Raw genomic sequence first — 23,370 nt, forward strand, 5'->3', positions numbered from 1 at the left:
ACTCAAAGTCAGGTGTCAAAGATCCTGAAACGAAATGCTCAGAGGGGTGTCCCTACTCCAATACCGAGGCCAGGACGTCCCCGCAGAACCACAAGAAGGGATGATCGCCAGCTGCACCGGTTAGTCCGCAATGGCCGTACCAAGTCAGCTAATCGGCTTAGGGCTGAGTGGCAGCAACTGACAAATGTGCCTGTATCCAGAAGTCTAGTCAACCAACGACTGGTTCAAGCAGGCTATCGTGCCAGGCGTCCCCTGAGAAAGCCACGCCTGACCAGACAACACTGCCAGCGCCGATTGCAGTGGGCCAGAGAGCACCGTCAATGGCAGCCAGGACACTGGAATCATGTGATCTTCAGTGACGAGTCTAGATTTCTGGTCTATCGTCAAGATGGCCGCGTCCGAGTGCGCAGACAAGTGCATGAAGCCTACAACAAAGATTGTATAGTGCCAACAGTCCAAGCTGGAGGTGGTGGGGTGACCGTTTGGGCTGCTTTTCATGCAGGGGGCAAAACTGACCTGGTTGTTCTGAATGGAAACCTGAACCAGTTCAAGTACAGGGCCATTCTGGAAGAAACATTGCTTCCATTTGCTCGTGCAGCCTTTCGAGGAAACTTTGTCTTCCAAGATGACAATGCACGGCCTCATCGTGCTCGCATGATCCAACACTTTCTTGCTGACCGTTGTGTAGAGCATATGGAGTGGCCTGCCATGTCCTGGGATATGAATCCGATAGAGAACTTGTGGGCAGAATTAACGCATCAAATCGACCACTTGGACCAGCAGCCTGCCTCTGTGCGTGAATTGCAGCAGGCTATTGCCACTGCATGGCAAGCGATTCCTGTCCAAACCTTGGCAAATCTCGTGAACAGCATGCCTCAACGTGTACGTGCTCTCCTGAATGCTCGTGGGGGTTACACGAAGTACTGAACTGTAATTTTACTGTCGGTAATCCCAGTCGAAATTTAAGTTTTGTTTTTGTTTAAAAAATTTTTGGCTAATGTGCAAAATAAAGAGATACTTCTGGAAAACGTACAGAAGTTTAACACAGTACTGTCCATGAATTGAGTTCTATATCAGTTTACATCACTTTCAAGGATCAGTTTATTTGTTTCAAAATGTCAAATGTGGTTTTTGTTTCTTTTAAAGGTCACATTAACAAAATCTAGAAAAATTTCAACATAATTCCAATTAACTTTTGGTTCTAAGACATCTTGAAAAGTAAATTCACCCCCACAAAAAAAAAATTCCATATTAAATGCCAAGTCTGTATATATATTGTTGCGAATATGGAATTTGGCCTCCATATCCGCTTGTAAATATTCCCCTATTTTCTCCAATACTCCCCAACTTTCCCCAATCCCCCATTCCCTAGTCCCATTGCATGTAAATAACAATCAGTAGAGCCGACCTTCCCCTTATTCCCCCATTAAATGTCGTGCCCAGGTCCACCGCACCACACGTAGACAACTTTCGGACATCTTCCTAGTTATTCTTATTCTATGTCAGTTAAGGCCTCGTCTCCATTAATTATGACTCTTCGTTGCACCAGAATGTGATTATATGGCATCAGTAGTGAGTTTAGGACCTTTCCCATACCTCCTTCCATCTTCTTCCCCAACAATTACAACAACAACAGAGGAGATGGCGGCGGAGCGGGGGAGGATGCGTCCTCACACCGGCTCGATTAGCTCCAGACCATGCGCTCCACGGGGTTACCACGAAGGGGCTCCTTGTCAGCTCCTCGTCAAGGGCGGAGCCTGGTAAACCCCCCGCACGCACCCAATGAGAAGCAACGTGCCGATTCCACGAGGCGGAGCTAACGAGCCGAGGGCGTGTCACTCCCCGCCGGATATACGCGGCCACGCGCCGGATGTGACGAGAGATGCGCACCCAGCTTGGAGAAGGAAAGCCACCTGCGAGCTCTGAGTCAGATGCGCCCCCAGCTTGAGCAGACAAGACGCCATCCGAGCGCTGCGACCTCCCCGCATCTCTGGACCGGACCGAGTCGATTCTGACCTTTGAGCCCAGGTGCACCTGGAGCCATCGCTACCCGCCTGTCCTTTCCATCAATCCCCGTGTGAGTCAGCATTTTGTCCCGTTTATCTGTCGTCTGTTGGGGTTAATATAAGAGTGTGTCTAAGTGCTTGTCTTTCTATGCTGTCCCTCTTGTAGTTGTAATCTAACCTTCCGCCTTAATATAACCTCCTCCGGAGGTCTTGAGAACTGAACCCTTGGTGTCGTATTGTGTTATTGTAATCCAGCCGGGTGTCTTCTTTTTCTTATTGAGCCAGCATAGCGCGACTTCGTCAACGTCGAGTATAGTCGGGTAATTTGTGCGGACACGACGGCCATTCCGCTCGGCCCACTTTAACATCAAAGTCGTGTCTGTAACAATTGGTGTCGAGGAGTGGAATTCGGACCCGGGACTAAATTAGTTAGGCCCAAATTTTGGGAGGGAAAATCGATTCGGAGCGCGTACTGCGCTCGACGGAATTATAACGAAAAAAAAAAAAAAATTTGGATTTGTTTTACGAAACTCGAATTTTGCAAGTCGCGCTATGGCGGATCAAGACGGCTGGGGTCCGGTAGGGGAGAGTGAAGCAGGGTCGGTCCAGGACCAAATTGAGGGACATGAGGAGAGCGAAGCAGTGAGGGCGGCAGGTTCGCAAAATAGCGCCGTCACGCACGAAGTAGCGGGCGCGCAAAAAGGCGCCTCGCACGAGCGTGCGGTAGCCGAGCCCGCTGTATCAACGGGCTTTAACATGCAGCCGATTGACATGCAGGCCCTCATTGCGCAGTTACAGGCAGCTGTACAGATGAGTATGGGGAGCCAAATTGAGCGATTGGGTGAGCGGTTGGGGAACCGGATGGATGCTCAGGGTGAGCGATTGGAGGACCAAATGGGGGTAATGGGGAACCGGATGGATGCTCAGGGTGAGCGATTAGAGGGCCAAATGAGGGGTACCGGTGAGAAGTTAGACAATAATTTTGAGGAGTTAGACAAGAAAATTGGGAAGTTAGACAATAATTTTGAGGGGTTAGACAACGGGATGAAAGAGGTGAAACATGGGTTAACGGGGGTAGAAAATAGAATGGCTGCCCAGGAGAATCAGATAGAGGGAGTGAAAAATGGGTTAGAGGGGTTAGAAAACAGTATGGAAGGCAAATTGAGGGACATGAGGGACCAAGCGGAAAGGGAAGTTAAACAAATGGAGCAGCAGATAGAGGGGGTCAGAATGGGGGTAGAAACCAAACTGGATGCTCACAGGGAGGAAATGGAGCAGATGAGGGTGGCATCTGGGCAGGAGATGCAAGTGATGGGAGAGGAGATCAGAAGAGGAGTGAGTGAGGAGGTCGGAGGAGTGCGCGAGGAGGTGAGGCACTGTAAGGAGCGCATGGAGAAAGAGGTGAGAAAGGGGACTGTAAAGTTACAAGGGGGCATAGAGGACCTGACGCAGGAGGTGGAGCAGCTGACGGTGGGACAGACGGAGTTAGTGGAGCAGGTTCAAAGGAACACTGCGGTATTAGGAGGTTTAAAGGCGACACAAAAAGAAATTAAAAACGACTTGATAGCGACACAGAGGCAATGTCAGATGGTACGTGAGGGACTGACAACGAGGTTGGACGAGGTGGTAGAGGTAATGGAGACGAAGGACCGACAGGTAAGGACGCACATGGAAACGGTCAAGGTAGCCTTGGAGGACGAGCTTGAGGAGACATACCAGGGAATAAAAGAGGTGAAGCACAAATTAGAAGAAGTGGAAGAAGGGATGAGCGAAATTAAGAAGCGACGGAGAGGGGATAAGAAAGAGATAAAAGAGGAGATAAAAGAATTGGTCCGAAGTCTGTGTTTGGATCGTGATGATGTGCTCATTAACCGGATGAGGGATTCGCAGGTGATGGAGGAGAAGCGAAGAGGAAGAGGACCTGGTGTAAGTGGTGACCAATATGGTCGTGCGTATGATGCGCCAGGGGATTTAAGAAGCTTGGGGGTCGAGATGGACCCGGGTGTTCGTGAGAGGCCACTGGTGAAGTGTGTGACAGGTCTGGTGTGCGAAAGAGGAGGTGTGCGAGAAAGTCCGACTCTGGGGTGTGTGAGGAAAAAGTGTGTGCCAAGGAGTGAGGGTGCTGGCGAGAGTGAGTCGGTCGTAGCGCGTGTGCGAGGGGGCACATGGAAGCGCGGGGTGGTGAGTGTTACAGAGGGTGTGACGGGAGAGTGTGCGCGAGAAAGGTGTGTGACGGACAGGTGCATGAGGAAAGAGTGCGCTGTCAGAAGTAAGGAAGAGTGTCCACCTGTGGTGAGTGTTACAGAGGGTGTAACGGGAGAGTGTGCGCGAGAAAGGTGTGTGACGGACAGGTGCATGAGGAAAGAGTGCGCTGTCAGAAGTAAGGAAGAGTGTCCACCTGTGGTGAGTGTTACAGAGGGTGTAACGGGAGAGTGTGCGCGAGAAAGGTGTGTGACGGACAGGTGCATGGGGAAAGAGTGTGCTGTCAAAAGTAAGGGTGAGTGCGTTGTCACGAGTGGAGGTGAGAGTAGTGAGAGTGACAAGGAGAGTGAGCTGGTTGTGACAGGTGAGCGAGGATGTACACCTGGGATGGAAGGATGTACACCTGGAATGGTAGAGCGTGAGTGGGAATGCACGCTGGAGTTGGTGGTGAGGCACGTGGTTGGGTGTGCGAATGAGAGCACACCTGTGATTGTCACAGAGGAGGTGACCGAGGAGGGGGCGCGAAGAGGTGTATTGGTGAGGTGTGCGAGCGACGAATGTGTGCCAAAGTGTTCGGTGGTCAGGTGTGTGACCAAGGCTGTGAGTGGAATGAGTGTACCGGGGTGTGTAAGGAAAGGTACGAGGAGCATGGGCACGGCTGGATGTGTGAGCAAGGAACGGGCTGCGGGGTGTAAGCGTCCAGGTGAAGCATCGACGTTAGACGGGGTAGAGTTTAGAACGACTTATAGCCGAATCAGGCCCTCGGTGCGTGCCGGGCTTCGCGTGCCGCGAGAACCAGCGGGGATCCGAACCACGGCGGTTTCGAAAGAACCGCCGTGCGCGATCCACGCTGGGCCTCGCGTGGAACGGCCGCGTCCGGGCTCCACTAGGCGGAGCGGGCAGCCCGATAGGAAGGGTCGTTATGGCGACCACGTTTTGTTGAGACGTGCCGGCAGGTCGAGATCGGGACATTGGATGGCTCCACGCCGAGGTGGTGCGTGGGATCTCGGCCCGGGTAAGCCCCCGTCCCTGCACCGAGTGCCGGACGCATCCAGCCGCTGGCACAAAACAACCAGCATCCATTGCTTGGCTTTACGAAGCCAGGCTTTGGACAGGAATTGGCGCACCGAGAGGCAGTAGTGAGTAGACTGGGTGATGAGGTTAGTGTTTTGGACCCAAAATTAGAGAAAAACAAAATTTGATGATTGGCAAGGGATTGGCAGTAGTGATTGGCAGATGATGGGCAGTGATTGGCAAATTTTTAATTTGTTGAAATTTGATGTGCAAAATTGGTAGTGAGAGACCCCCGATGTGGTGGGATGGCAAATCCACCATCCCTCACAGGGGGGGCAAAGGAGCAATAGCTTATGGGGTGTATGGCAGTGAAAACTAGCCCGGGTGGGTTAGGATATGGTGTGTAGGGATCTAGCGAGGATTGACATTAGGTGACGTTAAGTTTAGTTAGTGACTGATACCTGTAGTAGGGACGCAGGTAGATTAGTGTGGATGATAATGACGAGGGAGCGCAATAGTTTAAAGGGACGACTGGGAAGCGCAAGTTTCAGAAGGGAGTAGTTAGCTGAGATGATGCCGTGTTTGTGAGAATTGAACAGGTGTGATTGCACAGGTGTGTGGAGCAGTGTATGAGTAGTGAGTGTGTGGATCAGCGCGAATGCGCTTGGGGAGAGAAGGGTGCCGGTGGCACCAGGTGTGAGAGCACAGGTGTGCAAGTACAGGTGTGTGGAGAAAGTTGGAGTAAGTGGTATGGAGTGGTGTGCGTGGTGCGAAGGTGTGGATGGGGGAAGAGTGGACCCCTTTCACGAGTACCCGGGGCGGGTAGTGTAAGTGTTAGGTAGAGGGTGCAGGTAAATTGTGGTTGGATATTGGCATTTGTGGTGCGGTTGCAGAATGGTGTTGTGAATGGGTGCATTAGTGTTGTGGAAATGGCTGGGCGTGTAGCCTGTTAGTGTGTGTAGTTGGTTGGGCACTCCACCACTGTGAGGATGTCGGCCAGGTGAGGCCGCAGGTGGGCTCTGGGAGCCGGTAGTTGTGAGTGGGTGCCTGAGGATCCCGGGTGTGGATCGGGCAGCCCAGTGCCAGAGAGGGCACGGAGTGGGGAGAGCGCCAGAGGGCCTTCCCCAGGTAGATAGGTTAGGGTAAGGAGCAGGTAAGCTCGGAGGCAACTGCAGTGGTGGAGGGGTGCAGGTGGGTAGACCCACTGGGAGAGGTACACGCCACAGCCCAGAAATTGTACGAGGGCACCGGGAGATGAATCGGGGGAGTGAGACCCCAAATTGAAGAGCACCACAGTTTGGCCAATGGGAATTGGTTTTTAGAACCCATAGTGTAAGAGGGCCAATGGTTTGGCCGGAGGAAGACCCCGGGTGGTGTAAAGTTGTTAAAGTCATTTAGGAAATAGTTAGGATTGAAGAACCTGTCGCACCATACGCAGCCACTTACCTGTGGTGATGATGATGACTCCACACCTGTGTTTTCTTTGTTCTGTGTGCAGGAAATGAGATTGCTGTGGATTTGTGAGACGCATCACGACGTGGATGAGACATTGGGGTGATTCCATCTCTCCCTCCTTAGGAGGGACTGATGATGAATTGGTGATGGCAAATTTTGATGTGCAGTTGGAGATGGCAAATTTTGATGAGAGTTGAAAATGGCAAATTTGATTGGTTAGGAGGGAGAGAAGACGAATTTGGTTTATGGGAGGAACGGGGAAGACAGTAGGGATGTTTGTCGATTTGTAAAGTAGATGTTTATGGGTAGTGTTGTGTTTTGTGGATGCAGTAAGGGGTAAGGGAGGGGCCATGTAGGTTACCTGGTGGGGGGGGGGCGTACGATAGGAACGTACCTGTCTCACCTGGTTCCCATGTGCCCCCAGTGTGCATCACCTTACATTGCGTGCACTTTTGCGCCCTTACCACCTTACTCACTTGTCTGCTTCTTTTGTCTCCCACCTCCGAGGATCTGGCTTTGGGGTAGAGAGAGAGGAGAGAGAGGTGCTGGCTGCGCAGTTGTGGGCCTGCACTTTCGCTGTTTGCTGCCGGGATCGATACACCATATGGACCGCAATGTTTGTGGCCACCCACAATGGACCGCAGTTCGTTTGCGGCCAAGCACCACCCGGGGATGGACCTATGGGTCAACGTGGCACCTATGCCATAAAGGTGAACCACTGTTAATTAACACCAAGTGCACCACAAGAAGAGCAAGAGACACCTGCAGGGTTAGGGGTTGTCGAATTTATTTTTATTCCAATGAACAATGGTGACTGCACCGATTGGTGGTGGGGTGGTGCTGTTGATGCTCGGGAAGGGTGCTCTGCACGTTATTAAAGGCCGTCGGCCACAGAGCACTCGTGGGTTGGTGTATCGATGTTGGCAAGCGCGCTCTCTCTATGCATAACATCTGCATGTGTTCCTCCAAAGACAGGTCCTGGATCGTAGTGTAAATAGCAGCGTAGTCTTGTAAATAATGCTCCCTACCGGCTGTATGTTTAGTTTGCGAATTCTTTCCGGATTCGGTTATCCTGTGGGTGTGTTTCTGTGAGGAGAAGGGTGCAACGTCGCAGGGGGACATATTTACTCATTTGTGAATATCTGTAAAACTGTCGCACTCAGGGTAGAGTTAATAGTAGAGGGAACTACATTGCGTGCCACACTAAAGTAGGTAAAAATTTATCGGGTCGGGACGCCCCGAGGGTAGAGAAGGGTGCAATGTTGCGAATATGGAATTTGGCCTCCATATCCGCTTGTAAATATTCCCCTATTTTCTCCAATACTCCCCAACTTTCCCCAATCCCCCATTCCCTAGTCCCATTGCATGTAAATAACAATCAGTAGAGCCGACCTTCCCCTTATTCCCCCATTAAATGTCGTGCCCAGATCCACCGCACCACACGTAGACAACTTTCGGACATCTTCCTAGTTATTCTTATTCTATGTCAGTTAAGGCCTCGTCTCCATTAATTATGACTCTTCGTTGCACCAGAATGTGATTATATGGCATCAGTAGTGAGTTTAGGACCTTTCCCATACCTCCTTCCATCTTCTTCCCCAACAATTACAACAACAACAGAGGAGATGGCGGCGGAGCGGGGGAGGATGCGTCCTCACACCGGCTCGATTAGCTCCAGACCATGCGCTCCACGGGGTTACCACGAAGGGGCTCCTTGTCAGCTCCTCGTCAAGGGCGGAGCCTGGTAAACCCCCCGCACGCACCCAATGAGAAGCAACGTGCCGATTCCACGAGTCGGAGCTAACGAGCCGAGGGCGTGTCACTCCCCGCCGGATATACGCGGCCACGCGCCGGATGTGACGAGAGATGCGCACCCAGCTTGGAGAAGGAAAGCCACCTGCGAGCTCTGAGTCAGATGCGCCCCCAGCTTGAGCAGACAAGACGCCATCCGAGCGCTGCGACCTCCCCGCATCTCTGGACCGGACCGAGTCGATTCTGACCTTTGAGCCCAGGTGCACCTGGAGCCATCGCTACCCGCCTGTCCTTTCCATCAATCCCCGTGTGAGTCAGCATTTTGTCCCGTTTATCTGTCGTCTGTTGGGGTTAATATAAGAGTGTGTCTAAGTGCTTGTCTTTCTATGCTGTCCCTCTTGTAGTTGTAATCTAACCTTCCGCCTTAATATAACCTCCTCCGGAGGTCTTGAGAACTGAACCCTTGGTGTCGTATTGTGTTATTGTAATCCAGCCGGGTGTCTTCTTTTTCTTATTGAGCCAGCATAGCGCGACTTCGTCAACGTCGAGTATAGTCGGGTAATTTGTGCGGACACGACGGCCATTCCGCTCGGCCCACTTTAACATCAAAGTCGTGTCTGTAACAATATATATATATATATATATATATATATATATATATATATATATATATATATATATATATATATATATATATATATATATATATATATATATATCAAGTAATGAACGGCGGTTGGGAATAATATCCACGATATCCATTTTTCCGTTCTCCAACCTATAGCTTTGTCTTTAAAAAAAAACAACGTTTCGGCCAGCAACCCAGCGTGCGCTGAGCCTCCACTAGCCTTCATCAAGAGAAGTTCCCTTGTTCACCTCCTCCCAGATATACCTGGGGGGAGGGGTGGGCCTATTCTATCAACCAATCACAAAGCTGTGTTGTGAGACCTCGTGACCATAGACCCATGCTCGGCTTATGTTGCAAGTGTTTTGTGTGTGTTTGAGCGTGTATCGTGTTTCGTTGTCCGTGTTGCCTGTGTCGGCTATGTCCCACTTTGTCTTTGTCCTCCCGCCCAGCACCTATTTTGTCTTTGACAGCACATTTTACAAACAGGTGTTCGGCACTGCGATGGGCTCTCCGGTGTCTGCGGTGCTTGCCAATATGGTGATGGAAGAGCTGGAAACACGCACCATCCCATCCCTCCCAACACAGCCACGTGTCTGGTACCGCTATGTCGATGACACTTTTGTCATCTGCCCCAGCACGGCTGTTAATGCAATCCAGGAGGGCATTAGTGGAATGTTTCCTTTCATCAAATTCACCTGTGAGGAAGAACAGGATGGGTCGCTTCCATTTTTGGACGTCTTGGTGAGGAGGAACCTCAATGGAAGCTTAAGTACCACAGTGTATAGGAAACCCACCCAGACCGAGCGTTACCTCGATTTCACGTCTTGCCATCCACTGCACCATAAAAGAGCTGTGGTGAATACACTCGTAAAAAGGGCAAGGAATATACCGTCTACCTTGAAGGGCAAAAGGAAAGAGATCAAGCATCTCAAATGGGTATTGAAAGCCAATGGCTACCCAGACCACCTCTGCCCAAAAAATGAAATGGTACTGGCGGCTCCAAGAATCCAGGACGTGCCACAGGAACCACCTAAGGGCTTCTGCGTGCTACCATTTGTGCCACGGGTATCTCAAAGGATTGGCAGGATTTTGAGACCGGTCGGGGTGAGGGTCAACTACCAACCTATATACACCTTGAGACGTGCACTGACCAAGGTCAAAGACAAAAGACTAACGAATGATTGCACAGGTGTGGTATACACCATTCCATGTGACTGTGGTGGAGAATACATAGGCGAGACTGGAAGAACCTTAGGCCAGCGCATTAATGAACACCACAAGGCCTTTGAGTGTAATCACCCAGAAAGATCTGCTATCGCCAAGCATGGAATAAGGGCGGGCCATGTTCCTCTATGGGACAATGTGAACGTGCTGGCGGCATCCCCGAACCGGGCCAGGAGGCGAATATTGGAGGCCTGGCACACTGGCCAAACGGGGGCACCATTGACAGAGGAGACTGTGGCGTTACCACAGGCATACGGACCTCTAATGCATAAATACACCAGAGAGACACCGATGCGTGGAGGAGGACAAAGACAAAGTGGGACATAGCCGACACAGGCAACACGGACAACAAAACACAATACACCGCTCAAACACGCACAAAACACTTGCAACATAAGCTGAGCATGGGTCTATGGTCACGAGGTCTCACAACACAGCTTTGTGATTGGTTGATAGAATAGGCCCACCCCTCCCCCCAGATATATCTGGGAGGAGGTGAACAGGGGTCAGGGGAACTTCTCTTGATGAAGGCTAGTGGAGGCTCGGCGCACGCTGGGTTGCTGGCCGAAACGTTGTTTTTTTTTAAAACAAAGCTATAGGTTGGAGAACGGAAAAATGGATATCGTGGATATATATATATATATATATATATATATATATATATATATATATATATATATATATATATATATATATATACATATATATATATATATATATATATATATATATATATATATATATATATATATATATATATATATATATATATATATATATATATATATATATATGTGTGTATATGTGTGTATGTGCATATGTGTATGTGTGTGCATGTGTCGGTGTACATGTGTGTGTACACGTGTGTATGTGTGTGTATATATGTGTGTATGTGTATATATGTGTGTGTCTGTATGTGTATATATGTGTGCCTGTATGTGTATATATATGTGTGTGCATGTGTGTGGGTGTACATGTGTGTGTACGTGTGTGTGTGTGTGTGTGTGTGTGTATATGTATATGTGTGTATGTGTGTATGCATGTGCGTGTGTCTGTGTGTGTGTATGTGTATGTGTCTGTGTGTGTATATGTGTATGTGTGTGCATGTGTGTGTATCCATATGTGTATATGTGTGTATGTGTATATGCATGTGTGTGTGTATGTGTGTTTGCGTGTGTGTGTATATATGTGTGTGGATGTGTATGTGTGTTTGCGTGTGTGTGTATATATGTGTGTATATGTGTATGTGTGTCTGTGTACGTGTGTGTGTGTGTGTGTGTGTGTGTGTGTGTGTGTGTGTGTGTGTGTGTGTGTGTGTGTGTGTGTGTTATTGTGAAACAGGTGCAGCATCTAACTCAATATGTCGAAATGTCACACACGTCCATGCCCGTGGGATTCCCACGGGTGACCCCACTAGTATATATATATTAATCATATATATATAATTATATATATATATATTGTTACTGATCGCGGTTTAGATGGTATGATGGGCCGAGCGGATGGTCCAACCGCGACCGAACAGTTACTCCCCGATTAGAACCCGATTCCACCCGACGTTGACCAGATCGCACCGCGGCTGCTCATTGAGGGAAAAGACTAAGGCGACACGGATGTGAAGAAGAAGAAGAAGACAAAAAGGTTGGAAATACTACTAAATTTATTCCTACTATTTACATGCATAAGCAAAAAGAAAGCAGTCACGTTTATTTACAAGCACATAAGACGCAGGTGACACAGTGAAAATACTAGCTTATACAGACTTAATTAACCCAGGACAGAACAAACAGAACAAACTCACGTACACAAGAAGGATGGAATGGCAGGAGGTGGATGGCTGGAGGGAGAGGAAGGTCCAAGGGGGGTCCTGCAGCACAACCGGCGTGTTTAGCAGCCGCCGTTCCTTCTAAGCCCTGCTCCAAACCGCCGTTCAGGCCCCCAAGCTGCTGTTGTGGCTGCTGTGGACGTCGCGTGCTTTGCCAGGCCTTGTCCGACTCGTCTGGTCCAAACCCTCAACTCGTTCTTGGTCCACTCACTCTTTACCACCGACTCCCCACCGCAACCAACGCAACCAACTGACCACCACCACCGACTCCTCACCGCAACCAACGCAACCAACTGACCACCGACTCCACTGACTGACTCCTCACGACTCTCTCTTGACGACCAACTCACGACTCACTCGCGTGCGCGCCTTTTATAGCGCCTCCGGCGATTAAGCCGCCGGCCTTTTGGACACGCCCATCGGGGTGCTCACCTCGGCCCTGGTTGGTCGCGCGACCCTCTGGCTCCGCCCTTGATGACGACGGGCGGGCACGCCTTTCTTCTCCGATTCGAGCACAGGTTCAATGGTGGTTTTGGAGGGGAGGTAATTGTGAATCGAGGCTTGGCAATGACGAAAGGGGATGTAGATTTTGGGGATGGGAATGAAAAGGGATCTATTCTCTTTCACTGGTGCAATGGAGTACTTCAATTAATGGGAGACACAGCCTTACCCTAAAACACAGAATAAGAGATAACTATCAAACAGGGGTATTCTATTATTTGGCTGACGTGTATGCTTGTGGACTAATTATGGGATGCCCTTTCACCTTTACACAGCTCCGGAGGTAGGGGGGCGCAGAATAAACAATAATAATAATAATACAGCACACAATCAAAAAAATACAGTCCTCATCTCCGCAACAATATACATATATATATATATATATATTTGAATTACGGTTGCATTTGCCTGGCGTGTAACAATGATTTACCCTGTGATTAATAGTAACCCGCTTACCCTCAGGTGGAGGTGCATTCCTGACGCTCAGCCTTGTGTGTTGCTGTAGCGAGGGACCAAAACAGCCATAATGTCTGAACCACAAACGCTGACAGGCCTATTGGATGAGGCCAAAAGGGCTTTTACTGCACGCTTTCCTGGTGCACAACCAACCGTGGCTGTGGCTGCGCCAGGCCGAGTCAACCTTATTGGGGAGCACACAGATTACAACGAGGGTTTTGTCCTCCCAATGGTAAGATAGGTCATTTTGGTAACTCACTCCATCCCAACGTACATGCGGAACTACCTTCACGCCATCCTGTGGCCTATTTACTCAAACCGGCTGAGACAGAAAATCCCACTGAAGTAATCGTCTCATTTTCAGGCACTGCCTCTGGTGACTGTCATGGTGGGCTCACCATCTGACGGTGATACCATTGAGGTGAAGACCTTGGCGGAAGATGCTGATGAACCTCATGATGTTACCTTTACTGCCCCATCTGGGCCTGAAACAAACTTGAATCCCGGTTCGCCACATTGGGCAAATTATATTAAGGGAGTTATCCAGCACTTCCCAAGTAAGCAAACCTCATCAATATGGCATTCTCAAGTTAACTATTCTAGAGAGGCCGATAATCTTTGCGTTCAAGCACTTGCTGCAGCAAGATCTCTAGAATTGTTTGAACTCATCATATGCAATGATACGAGGAAATTTGAATGTTGTTGCCCCAATCATCTTTATACCTATACAAGCAAAATACCCGTCCACAGTGATGGGAAAAGTTTAAATTAATCTGTCAATTTCAATTATTTAATGGACTTAAAAAAGATTCATTGTGTTGTACTCTTGGTTTCACTCAGAGCCAATGCTCTGAGCCACTTGTACCGCCCGCTGCGAAATGGTGGTGCAACATCGGGTGGCAGAGATTGAATTTGTGTGAAAAGAGGGCAAAATATTGCTGTTTGCCGCAGGTGGGCAGAGGTTATGTTTTCACCCCTGTTTGTCTGTGAATAGGATATCTGAAAAGGTTGTGGACGGATTCGAGTGAAATTTGGTGGAAAGGTTGGGTGTTGGACAAGGACAAATCGATTCAATTTTGGTGAAGATCCAGATCCGGATACTAGAATTTTTAGTGATTCTTCACCATTGAATGATAGGGCCAAAAAGGATGTATAGCAGGATATTTCAAAAGGTTATGGTTCGATTCAGATGAAACTTGGTGGACTGGTTGGATGTGTGAGAACGACGAATCAAATTGATTTTGGTGAAGATCCGAATCCGGATCTGGATACGACAAATTTTTTTAATTAAAGTGATTCTTCACTATTGAGAGATGGTGCCAAACTATATATATATATATATATGTATTATTGTTATATATATTATATATATATAGCCTGGTATTTAAAAAAGTTGTGGACGAGTTATGGCAAAACCTAGGTGGATGAGTTTGTTGGGCGACAAGCACAAGCTGATTCGATTTGTTTCACGTCTCTATCCATGTCCGGCCTATCAGTGGGACACTAAACAAACAGTACAGCCTGGTAGAGGTATGTGCCCTATCGAGTGCCCGGCTATACCCAAAGGGGCCAAACCAGTTTTTTTTTTTTGGGAAAAACAGACACGTCGTGCTATAAATTATATATATATATATATATATATATATATATATATATATATATATATATATATATATATGTGTGTGTGTGTGTAGGAACAAAATGTATATGGACAACCTTGCTAACAGGCTACTGGAAATCTGTAGGAAGCCTCTAAACAACATGACCCGATACGCGAATACGGCGCCTTCAGCGGTGATCAGCCATTATGGTTTATCCATGTTCCTTGAACAATGATGAAGGAAAAACTTAATTCTAACAAACCAAATATATCATAAAGAAATTGTTATTACTCCCTGAACCATTTGCATCTCAATATCAAGGCATATTTTGCGGCAAAACATTAAATAATTGTTCAAAATGCACGTTCAATCCTGAATTTAATTGTTTTGTTTGTGAATGTAACATTAGAAGACGCATTTCTGTGGTGCTGTTAGTTATCACTTTCTGATTCACTGCTGCTGTCAAAGGTGGCAGTGTAGTGGGCACGACTGCACCTCTTTATCGATCCCTGAGAGCGGCATCCTATATAACAGGCAATATTCTTCTTCCCACATGAGCAGTTTGTGTTGCAGCCCTTGGTGCAGCCACAGGAGATCGTCTGCATCATCTGCTGTGGCCAGGTCGGGTGTGTGGATTGCACAGGTACCAGCTTTCCATCGTCCTCGTTGTTGTTGATCAGGCTTGTGGTTGTTGCAGTTAATGGGTTGGTCTCCATGGCTGCCATCACTTTCACAATCATCTCTGAATCCATTGCCACATGCATTGGACCTGACTCGTGATGTGCATTGGAAGAGTTGAGATGCAACATTGACTTCAGTTGTGCAGATACTGCTGCAGTGACCGGCTTTGTGTACACCAATTTGGTTCAAGCTTTGTGTACACCCATTTGGTTCAAGCTTTGTGTACACCCATTTGGTTCGAGAAGCAACATTGCCAGTGATTCCATCGAGGCCACTCTTCTCCTTGGCATCTGCGTTGTCGGTCTGCTCTAGAATCATGTCAGGAGAGACTCCGTTGTGATGAGCATCTGCTCTTCTTCCAATGAATGCTCCATTCGATGTGGTGTATTGTAATAGGTTAATTTTTTTTTAAACATAAATACCGTATATGGTTTTCCGAACACTATTTAATGACTGGCCCAATATTATGGCTTGCAATGGAACTGCAGTTGGTACAGGCTGTCATAATTACTTAGTTATGGTCTATTTGGGTTGCTAGAACTAAATGTTTCATTCGTGGGACATAGATAAACCATAATGGCTGATCACCGCTGAAGGCGCCGTATTCGCGTATCGGGTCATGTTGTTTAGAGGCTTCCTACAGATTTCCAGTAGCTTGTTGGCAAGGTTGTCCATATACATTTTGTATCTAGATATATGTAGATATGATTTTTGGCAGCCAACATTTTACAGCACGCCATGTCTGATAAACCCATAGCCTGGTGCTGGCTTAGCGGTTAGGGTGCCGGCTTGGGATCCTATGATCCTGGGTTCGAATCCCGGTGATCGCTGAATTAACGCCAGGGGGGTTGACTCGACCTGTCATCCTTCTGAGGTCGCCAAATTGAGTACCAGTTCACTGGTAATCCCCTGTGTGTCGCAAGAGGCGACTAACAGGATTGGTGGCAGGAAGGGCATCCGGCCATAAAACATTGCTTCAAAAATGGGACTACAGTGCCCGAAAAAGACCAACCCCTGCTCTGCGGCGAAAAATGGCCTCGAAAGGTGGATCTATGTCTGTTAAACCATGAAGATCTGTATTAAATCTGCTTCAATCCAGATGTTCATGGTGATTTTAAAGAATAACCAATCAGCAGCTTTTCAAACTCAAGGAAGTGGCCTGACCAATCAGCAGCTCAGCAGATAACCAATCAGCAGCTTTTTGAATGAGCTGAGGAAGTGGCCGCTGTAAATGGGAGACAGGCGAATGCATGGACAGACACCATGGTTCGCTATATATTCGTATATAATATTTACTCAACTCTTTGTGTATTATGATCAAGTTATCACACTTTGTCTAATGTAAAATGAGATCTTGATTGCATTATAATTAAGTCTTTTTAGGAAAGGTAGTTTAGAGCGAGGGCTGACAGGATAGCCTACATGTACGCACACTCGCCTCCGATCTGTCTCACCTGCGTTCGAATGTCGAGCCAGCTGTAAACTGTCACCCAGATGTTTGGCATGCAGGGCGAAGCAGCAATGTGTGCACCGTCCACTGGAAGGACGTTGAAGCCGAAGGACCCATCTGCCAGCACTGGTCATTGGTGGTTGGTGGTTGGTAAAGATCCTCGGTTCCTTTCACAAAGAGTAGGAGAGATATTTCCGGCATCCTGAACAAATTACTAATTCCTGCCCTGATTAACTGCTGGTAATCAACGGCAAATTTCCGGTGTGTGGTGCCATAGCTGCATACGTAGTTTTGTGGATGGGCGTACATACAACAACAACAACAACAACAACAACAACAACATACATTTTAAGGCCATTTTCCCTGCTAGAGCGGGGGTTAGCCTTGCGGTCCCCATGACAATCTTCTCCATTTTGCCCTATTTTCTGCATCTCTCCTTGTTAACGCCCTTGCCCGCATTTCTTCTTCCACCATCTTTAGCCAAGTCTTTCTAGGTCTTCCCCGTCCTCTACTTCCTTCTACATTCATTTCCATCACTCTTCTCAACCAGTCACTTTCATCCTTCCTCAACACATGACCAAACCATCTCAACCTGTTCCTCTTCACAGCATCAATCACAGGCTCTATTCCCATCATCTTTCGCAATTCATCATTTGTCTTCCTCTCTCTCAACGATACTCCGCACATCTACCGAACCATTCACATATCCACCCTTTCCAGCCTTCGTTGCTGCTCAACGTTCATTACCCATGTATCGCTCCCATAAATCATAACACTTCTCACACATGCAGCATACACCTTTCCCTTCAGCATCAACGACACTCCCCTCCTCATCAGCACGCCACTCAGTTCCCGAAACTTCTTCCATGCACATCTCACTCCAGCAACCGTTGCCGAGTCTGATCCACCTTCTCCATTCAGCATGTCTCCGAGGTAGCAAAATGTTTTCACACCTACCAGCTTCACGCCGTCTCCAAGATCCAACTCAACATTTCCTCCATCTGCAGCTCCCTCTGTGCACACCTTACATTTGAATGTAGCTGCCACACTGGTTAATGACCCTCTCAGACCACTACATTTTTGATGAACCCACTCAGCGCACATTGTACATTGAATGGAGTTCACTCCGACACGCTTCCTGCACACAGCACGTGGCCATTTCCCAGTTCTTTCCACCTCACCACATGCTTTACCACTTGCCATCACCTTCGTCTTTCCGATATTCACCTTCAGACCTTTTGTCTCCATACATTCCTTCCACTTGTTCATCTTTTCCTTCAGTCCATCCATACTTTCTGCAATCAACACCAGATCATCTGCATACAACAAATCCCACGGTAAACCCTCCATTACGTTCTGAGCCAGCACCTCCATCACAGCTACAAATAGTAGTGGACTTAGTACCGACCCCTGATGCACTCCCACCTTCACCTCAAACTCACCACTGTTCCCGTCCTTACAGCTGTGCGCGCTCTTTTGTACATTGCCATCACTACTCTGATCAACCATTCCTCCACTCCTGACTTCCTCAATGCCCATGTCAATACTTCGCATGGAACCCTATCGAATGCTTTCTCCAGATCAACAAACCCAATAAACAACTTCTTCCTCTTCTCCATGTACTTCTCCTGCAACTGCCTCACAATAAAGAGCACGTCTGTCGTTCCTCTTCCTGGCATAAATCCAAACTGCATTTCGTCGATCTTCACCTTCTTCCTTATCCTCCTCTCCAACACCCTTTCCAATACCTTCATTCCATGCTCCAATAACTTTATCGCTCGGTACGAGCCACACTCCAGAGGGTCACCTTTCCCCTTGTATAGAGGGACGAGGGTACTCAGTTCCCAATCCACTGGATTGCGGCCTTCTTTCACCACCAGATTACAGATCTCTGTCATTCTCTTCACACCCAACTTCCTGCTGCCTTCAACATATATCCCACAACTCCCGTCAGCCCTCCTGCTTTTCTACTCTTCATTGCTTTTATCCTGGTGTTGGTGTTGGGCTAGTTGGGCTAGTTGGGCTAGACCCTGGTGTTGGGCTAGCGGCTAGGGTGCCGGCTTAGGATCCTAGGATCCTGGGTTGGAATCCCGGTCAATCGCTGAATTAACGCCAGGGGGGTTGACTCAGCCTGTCATCCTTCCGAGGTCGGCTAATTGAGTACCAGTTCACTGGTAATTCCCTGCTTGTCGTTAAAGGCGGCAAAAAGGGTTGGCGTCAGGAAGGGCATCCGGCCGTAAAACATTGCTTCAAAAAGGGGACCGAAAAACAACAACAACCACAGTTCCCGAAAAAGGCCAACCCCCGCTTGCAGGGAAAAATGGCCTCTAAAGGTGGTTTATTGCTTTTATCGCTTCCTCAACTTCCTTCTCAGTTATCTTCATTGCCGGTCCTAAAACTGGGTTACTCTCTATGTTGCCATCCCATTCATTCTCTGTATTCAACAGCATTTCCATATATCTTTTCCATCTTCCTTTAATTCCATCTGGGTCCACAACGATTTGTCAGAAAATGATATATGGCGTACATGAGCGAAATATAATAAAGATACTGTAGCTCAATTTGGAGCCACAAAGTGCCATGGACCTGCGTACTTTGGTGGAGTTCCTACGGGGACCTGCGTACGTTGGAGTTCCCATGGATCTCCACCAAGACGAAGTAAAAGGAAAAAGCTGAAAAAATTAGGGTGACATTCGCAAAGCAAACTGAGGTAGATACTTCAGCTGTACCTCATTCCCCATGGCGGTGAATAAACTCATCACAATCTTTTATTTCAGCCGTATGTTGTTCAGTTCTGGTCACCTTAATGTCTCCACCCATCTTTTTTTATTCTGCTGGGTTTTTTTGTCTTTTTGGGAAGGGGGGGCCATCATCCCATTCTTTCTTGCTTTTCTGAGCAGAAAGACCAGTTCCTGGATTTCACGCTGTTGTTGCTTCCACCGTTCCGCTCGGTGGTGGTCTCTCTAGTTCAGCTGCACTAGAGGTTGCAACATACAAGTTTCTGGAGCAACTTGTTCCAGGTGGGACTCCTATAAAGTTATCAGTTGTAATGATGTTTTTCCCATAATACAGGACTCTGACCTACAGGGTGAGTCATAAGTCCCTGGACACGGTTTTAGCTGCTTATACAATATTTGTTTATACCATATACCAGGGTGAGCCATAAACCCGAGGAGTAATTACATATCTTACTATAATTCACCAAATGTCCGTCCGTCCGTTCGAAGGTACCGCAAAAACGGCTGAACCCATCGCAACGATATTTTGGGTGGGTATTCCTGGGACCCCTTGGAGTAATATAGGCTATATTGTTTTTCCAATTTTTTTCTCAATTTTCCAAGTTTTCCAGTTTTCCAAACACGATGGAATAATATTTACCGATATGAACAGTGATGTGGCTTTTGTTGAAATTCTACAAATACTGTTTATTCTACGTACCAGGAGAGAGTAGATCGACTCCTGACGATCTCTTCCTTTATAAACGTGCGGCTCCGAAGAAACACGGCAGCGTGTGCAAAGCAAATGAGAAACAGGTGTAGCGGCCCTTTCCATGTTACAGATTCGGCGTGCACTCTTCACACATAAACGTGCGACTGAGAAAGATGTGCAGCAGCCGCTTCCGTTTTGCAGAATTCAATCTTTTTTCAAAATGTGCGCCATGTACTGTTTAGATTTTGATGATTTGCGTGTGATATGATTCAACGGATGTTTATATGAATCGTTTAAAATGAAAAAAGCCTTCAATTTCTGATATTTTGCCTTTTCATTTGGGCCTCCCAATTGAAGCCCTGCCCTGCCCATAGGTCGGGTACTTGTCGTTACAATACCTCCTTTGACATCAAGTGTATCCGTATGACGTCCGCCATTGTCATGGCACAAGATATTTTTTCCCCACGTGCGGTGTGAAAAACGACGCTAATGCCATATGTTATGGTGCCAAATGCTTCCTAAGTGCGTAGTTTCCGTTCACCGACAGATGCCGTGCGATGTTCTTGTCAAATGGTCAGGTCAGGACTGCATCGTGACCACAAAGGTTGGCAAAGACCTGCCAATTCAATGGTTGGGAAAATTTGATTGATGCAATTTCATCCCACACATGCATGATGCACAGGTGCCCCCACCCTTTTGGAAATCTCATGGGTTAGTCTGCGTCATTCAAGTACAAGTGAGGTAATTGTAACATATGCAGATATGCTTGCTGGTTGTCCGATGCATCAAAAAAGTGAGGACCAATGAGGTGGTGGACAGATAATGCCACCCAAACCATAACATGTGGTGGATGGTCTTGCACTTCTCAACATAATGTGGATTAGCATCACTCCAAAAGTAAACGTTGCGTGTAGATAAACCAAGGTAAACAGCACACTCATCACTAAACATAACCTTTGACCTTTTAGGAATTGTATCGAAGTGCTGCAGCAGTTTGTCACAATTTGTCAACCTGTTTTCATGATCTGCATCTGACAACTCACGAATGACAGTTGGTTTATACGGTTTCATGTGAAGGTCTTGTTTCATTGTGTGACGAAACGATGAATACCCAACTCTGCAGAACGTTTCCGTAATGATTTTTTTCGGAGATCTGCAAACGGATGCTTTAATGTTTTGAAATAAAAAATCACGAATTTTTGGTCGTCCGCTGCGCTTACTATCGAGTACCTGTGCACTTCCAGTCCTCAATGACGTTTTTTCCCCAAAGATGAAGATTTCATTTTGACGGTGCTGGATTTACAAAACTCTCCTCAAAGTCTTCTTGCACCTGTTTCATCGTCTTGTTTGTGTTTCTCCTCTTGTGGCATCACACCACTGCTACCAGCCTCTCTTCCACTGTAAATGGACTGGTGTCTGCCATCTTGTTTTAATGTATTCTTTGTATTATCTGAAAAGAAAAGAAAACAGTATCAATACATGTTGTCAATAAATGTTGTATAAGCAGCCAAAACCGTGTCCTGGGACTTATGACTCACCCTGTACACCCAATTAATGCCCAACAGGTAGGCTTGTGTGGTTATGGTGAATGTAGGACATTTAAAAAGTTGTTCATTTTCTTCCAGGTGCAGCTCATGGCACGATAGAGGCTGCATTGGTTTGCCAGCGTGCTGAACACACATTTGCTGGAGTCCCTTGCGGTATCATGGACCAGATGGTCTCGCTGGCAGGTTGTGCCCAGCATGCGGTGCTACTCGATTGCAGGCAAGGACCTCACTTCTCAGCATGATGTGTTGCAGATGTGTTCCTGGGTGAGTTTTATGGCTTGCTGCAAGGCATCTGTGAGGTGGCAATGTAACGGTATGGATTTTGCTCTACGCCGACTACTCTGACTACTCTAATCGCCCCAATGGATCCCAAATTTTTGTGGGGTCAGCCACAACATGTAGAAAACACCGAGATCGCAAGGGTTGATATTTTAACAAATTGACTCAATGATTTCTGCCTCACACGTTTATTGTCCCCCGTCGCACCGCGGAGCGAAAGGGGGACTATGGTTTTCCCCTCCGTCCGTGTGTGCGTCCATGCGTGCGGGCTTGCGTGCGTGCGTGTGTAAGCGAAGGACCGAATTCTAATTTGGTGTGTGGGTGCAACCCACGTCAAAATCCAAGATGGCCACCGCCATGTATGTCCGAACCTTGTGAGCGGAATATCTTGAAAAATAAGCGAAGTACCAACTTCTAATCTGGTGTGTGGGTGTATCTAGGCAGAAGGAAGAACGCTATTGAAAATTGGTTCGCCACGTCAAAATCCAAGATGGCCGCCAACATATATATGTCTGAACCTTGTGAGCGAAATATCTTGAAAAACAAGCATTCTGAGTATTGCGCTGCAATACATGTCCCCGACCAAAGTTCAAAGTGTCATAACTTTGTCAAAAATGATCAAACATGCAAATTTATGCACAGTTGATGATGGTTTTCAAACTTGAACTGAGGTATGCTGAGACACGTATGTCACGCCTCGCCTCGTTGATAAGCCCGCAAGGTCGCTCCGTGGAGCGGCCTGCACGTGTTGCACTGTGTGAATTATATAAATTATTACCAACTCACGGTCTGAGGTACTAGCAATTCAAGAGATATCCATTTTTAAAATATTTTCGTTTAATTAACGATATCTGCCAAACCACGTGCCCTATCGCAAATTCCAAAAGGACATTTTAGTAGACTGACATGCTGAACAGATTTGTGAAGTTTCCCCTCGATTGGATCAAAAATGAGGGAGGGGCTCGGTTTTAAAGGTTTATGCTTAAAAACGTCATAACTCTGAAACCATCAGTAATTTATTATATTTTTCGGTTCACGATCAATGATCGATGTGTATATATATATATATATATATATATATATATATATATATATATATATATATATATGTTGCTCGGCTTGGCTCCGCCCCTCCGGAAAGCGCGCACTATGTCGCGCTGTTGACGTTCGCGAGACGAGGCTGAGGACGCGCAGTGCGGCTTGAGGAGAACTCGAGAATAAACAAGAGATATCCATTTTAAAAAATATTTTCGTTTAATTAACGATATCTGCCAAACCACGTGCCCTATCGCAAATTCCAAAAGGTCATTTTAGTAGACT

At 47.3% G+C, this 23,370-nt stretch overlaps 1 protein-coding gene across 2 annotated transcripts in view; it reads left to right on the forward strand.

The window, feature by feature from the left end:
• Window positions 1-23,370, forward strand: part of GALK1 (galactokinase 1) — a 57,887-nt gene that overhangs the window by 14,688 nt on the left and 19,829 nt on the right. For both annotated transcript variants that reach the window (XM_068114166.2, XM_068114168.2), the window contains exons 2-5: window positions 13,070-13,295; window positions 13,428-13,620; window positions 19,696-19,815; window positions 21,850-21,988. In XM_068114166.2, coding sequence (XP_067970267.1) covers window positions 13,134-13,295; window positions 13,428-13,620; window positions 19,696-19,815; window positions 21,850-21,988 — 614 coding nt within the window. In that variant the 5' untranslated portion in view covers window positions 13,070-13,133. The remainder of the gene's footprint in view (window positions 1-13,069; window positions 13,296-13,427; window positions 13,621-19,695; window positions 19,816-21,849; window positions 21,989-23,370) is intronic.

Source organism: Myxine glutinosa, chromosome 4 (genome assembly GCF_964187855.1).
Source record: "Myxine glutinosa chromosome 4, kmMyxGlut1.1, whole genome shotgun sequence".
NCBI classification, from domain to species: Eukaryota; Metazoa; Chordata; class Myxini; order Myxiniformes; family Myxinidae; genus Myxine; species Myxine glutinosa.